Source organism: Lolium perenne, chromosome 7 (genome assembly GCF_019359855.2).
Source record: "Lolium perenne isolate Kyuss_39 chromosome 7, Kyuss_2.0, whole genome shotgun sequence".
In the NCBI taxonomy this organism is placed as follows: Eukaryota; Viridiplantae; Streptophyta; class Magnoliopsida; order Poales; family Poaceae; genus Lolium; species Lolium perenne.
In genome coordinates, this window is record NC_067250.2 from 4,935,698 (window position 1) to 4,939,781 (window position 4,084).

At 47.9% G+C, this 4,084-nt stretch overlaps 1 protein-coding gene across 1 annotated transcript; it reads left to right on the forward strand.

Moving 5' to 3' along the window:
* The first annotated feature begins 844 nt into the window (after nucleotides 1-844).
* On the forward strand, nucleotides 845-2,900 carry LOC127313861 (histone-lysine N-methyltransferase, H3 lysine-9 specific SUVH5-like). The gene is made up of 2 exons (XM_051344328.2): nucleotides 845-967; nucleotides 1,053-2,900. Exon 2 carries the CDS (start codon nucleotides 1,078-1,080, stop codon nucleotides 2,788-2,790), a length of 1,713 nt encoding a protein of 570 aa, XP_051200288.1. The 5' UTR covers nucleotides 845-967; nucleotides 1,053-1,077; the 3' UTR covers nucleotides 2,791-2,900.
* Nucleotides 2,901-4,084: the final 1,184 nt, after the last annotated feature.

The window sequence follows — 4,084 nt, forward strand, 5'->3', positions numbered from 1 at the left end:
CATTTTTGGATCGGTACATAGGCATCGTCATAGCTCTATTGCTGATGGAATCAGACAACCACAATACACTTCTCTGTTTTGAAACAAATCCTTTTATTTTTGGGACTCTTATGATCCAGAATAGGTAAGATTTTCCCTTAAACCCATGCCGGCTACGTGTTACTTGAACACACTGGGTGGTAACCCTTTCGTTAGCGGATCCGCCGCGATCACCTGCCGGTCGCCATGGCCACCGCCTTTAAAGTTGCAGGAAGGAAACAAGCAAAACTAAAACTTAACAGTTTGCGGAGTAGATTGAGGAGCGAAGAATACGTACATGAAATTGAAAGGCATGTCAGTAAGGTCCACCGTCATTCAAGTTTCCCAGCAAATCCCTGCCACGTCAACTAATCCCAGCGCACAAACAAGAGCACAACACAAAACGTCCAGGAAGTCTGGGATCAGAGAGTTCAGGGTTCAAAAATCATGGATTCCAACATGAGAGATTGATTCAGACTTGCTCTACCGATACAGGGTTTGTTTCAGACTTTTGCCTTTGAAAAACGAGATAAAACGGTAGTATGTGTTGTCTTGAACATGTTACCATAACAGTTACAAGGTTTGATTTCTTAGCCGTTACAGGTTTGATTTCTTTCCTTTGCTCCAAACGAGGGTAATGAACAACCCATTGTCCGGATGTGTATACAGAAATTGATTTACTTCTCCTAAGCCTAGGTGATTCGTTGCATTGTAAAGATCCCATTTGCTGCCTTACTTTACGGATCTGCTTCCTAAGAGAGTGAGATATATATGGAACACACGATCTGATCCGTTTTTCACTCCAATCATCCACGATTCCCACGAATGTTTAGGACGCAGAAAGCGGATCGAGTCCACTTCTCACAAAATTAGACCTGGAGGTCACACCGTACCGCACCACAGACCACACCAGTACGTCCATCTCCGTCACCGCCGGCCGGCCGGTCAGGTACCACCGCCGCAGCTTCTCGTCCTGCATTTCCCCTCGAGCTTCATTCTTTGATTGACACGTACGTAGTATCTCAACCGTGCAGGTAGATCGTCTGCCCGTCTGTGGCGATGCCGGCGGGGTTTCCACAGATGTCACAGGGTAATGGATCTCAATCTCATGGACCTCCTGGAACAGATGGTTCCAGCAGGCAATGCGCTAGACTGAAAAAAGTTCAGATAGGAGCCGTTGCGCCTGTACACCACAAGAAGAGAGTGAGCAAGGGTGCTGCTGATCGTCACGAACAAATGCCAAAGAGCAAGATCCCCTCTATCAGCAACAAAACCGCCATGGCTTCTCTGCAGGAGTTCCGGCTGATCTACAACAGCTTCAAGTTTCTGTTTCAGGACCAACCCACCTACAGACCGGATGACTACGAGGCTCTGTGGGTCTTCAGAAACAGGTACTCTGTCAAAAATTACGACGGCAGGAGGCTCGTGGGCCGCGTGCCCGGAGTCAAGGTCGGCGACGTGTTTGACTCCGACGCCGAGCTTCACCTCACCGGTCTCCACCGGTCGCGGGACTCGCACGTCGACTACATCGTCAGCAAGCAGGAAGGCAGAACCAAGACATATCAGGCCGTCAGCGTCGTCTCGTCATACGGGCAGCATTCTCACGACCAGAGCAACAACAATCTGGATCATCTCTTGCTGCATGTTGGATCCGTGGCTGGCCAGCTGGGAGGCATAGAAGAACTTGCACTGAAGCAGACAAGTACAAGTGTCCGTGTTATTTATAGGTTTGTGGCCGATCACCAAGCTGGAGGGTCCCAAGAGCTCACCACATGTTATGTTTATGCTGGCTTATATTTGGTGGAGAGGAAGGATCATGGTATAGTAGACGCTTTTCAGCTCACAAGAGTACCGGGGCAACCACGGATCGACATTCAGGAACTTGCAAAGGAAAGAATCGCACAGCCGTCGTCGTCCAATGGAACTTTCATGGCGGATATGTCGTCGGGTCTGGAGGAGAACCCTGTGTCTGCCATTAACCTCGTATCAAACGAGCACCCGACGTCGTTTCTGTACATCTCGCGCATACGGTACCACGACTCAAATGATCGTCCAGATCCTCCGTCAGGCTGTGACTGCGTTGGTCCATGCTCGGACTCGCAAGACTGCGTGTGTGCCGTGAAAAATGGAGGGAAGATCAATTTCGACGATGATGGTGGCATCATAGATGAAAAGCCTCTTCTCTATGAGTGTGGACCTTCATGCAAGTGCCCTCCAACCTGTCACAATAGAGTCAGCCAGCATAGAATCAAGTTTCGCCTTCAAGTCTTCAAAACAGATTTGATGGGTTGGGGAGTCAGGAGCCTTGATTTTATACGCGGGGGTAGCTTTGTGTGTGAATACCTGGGAGAATTGCTTGACAACAAAGATGCCCAGAAGAGGGAAAATGATGAGTACCTGTTTGTTACTGGAGACAATTATTTCGATGTACCACGTTGGGAGGAATCACGCAAGACCATCCCCTCGCTTCAGAATCGCCGCGGAGGAGATGAAGCCAAGGTCTTTGCTGTTGATGCACTGGAATCGGGCAACCTTGCAAGGTTCATCAACCACAGCTGCAACCCCAACCTTTTTACGCAAAATGCCCTTTACGATCATGATGATGTCCGTATGCCTCATATAATGCTCTTCGCGTGTGGTGATATTCGTCCGCTTCAACCCTTGTCGCTTGACTACAATTATGCCATCGGTAAAGTTCATGACTCCCAGGGAAACATCAAGAAGAAGAAATGCTTCTGTAGGTCTAGTGGGTGCAAGGGACGGTTGTACTAGTTATGTGTGGCATATATTTCTACTTTACCATACAGTATTTGGAACGGTTACATCTCTGAATATTCAATGCGAACTTTTTATTTTGGAAGGACAATGAAGCTTGTTTTTTTTGTTCTCTCTTGTTTTGTTTGTGTTACTCAATCTTGCTAGTTTTCTATACAGTGATGAGCATTTCCATGAGCCAACGTATATGGTGAAGCAACTTCATTTTTATTTGTGTGTGAAGAAGGAGCACTGTGTGTGATGTCTACATAATATCGATCGACGGTAATGTACTGATGAAAGAGCAACGTCGATCATTTGTGTCGGGAGGGGTTATTAGATCTAGGCTAGGCGGGCATTCCTTGGTTAGCAAAGAAAATGTTCAGAAACATACCTTGGTTGCAGGCGCTTTTTCTTACAGAAGGTTGTAGGACTTGGTGCCACGGCATTACAACAAACTAGTTGCGGGCGTCTGGGCTACTGATAGTCGAGAACGCCAATGGTTCCTGTTGTAGCACTGGTGGGTCGCTGGCCACGTAACAAACTGGTGAGTCAATGAGATATTTAGATCACATGGAGGTGGAGCGGGTTCAATCGGCATGGACTCGCCAACCTCCAGGGAGAACCGAGACATGAATGGTGGTGTGGCGTTTGCAGGGAGGTATACTTGTACGTAGGATGAGCGACAGCGAGAGAACAGACGAAATTCTCCAGGCTAGGCATCTACCGGAGCATCCCGAACCTTGGCTCGCCATGGTTTGGGTGGCTAAGGCATCGGCGACCGCTGCTTGGTTGAGCATGATAAGAGCGGCTTGCGCGTCCATGGCTTCGGCAGTGACTTGGGCAGCTAGGGCGTCGGCGGATTTCTTCACCTACAAGGTTTGATTTACCCTTGCATGCCGATTCGCCAGGTGCTAGCTCTCATTTTGAGTTTTGGCTTGGTCTCGAACAGCACGTTTGTCCTGTCTCGAGAGCACCCGATCCAACAGATGATGTATTGGATGATGTATTTTAAGGCATCAAATTTAAATTTTAGGACACCATTTTTTTTGTTTTATCACCTTTTATGACACCGAATTTTGGCCTTTTGGGCAACAATTTCAGATGATGCAAACTAGGGCGCTATACTACTTCTTCCTTCGGCCTCCCTTTGCTTCTCCAAACATGGAGAATTTCCGCGATACCATTGCTCCCCTGAGACCGCAGGGGTGAACTGCCGGAATACTATTGTTGATGAGCTCTATGTGTTCCGATATCTTGCTCCGATCCATAATAGTTGTTATTGGTTTAGCTCAATTATAGATTGGATGGA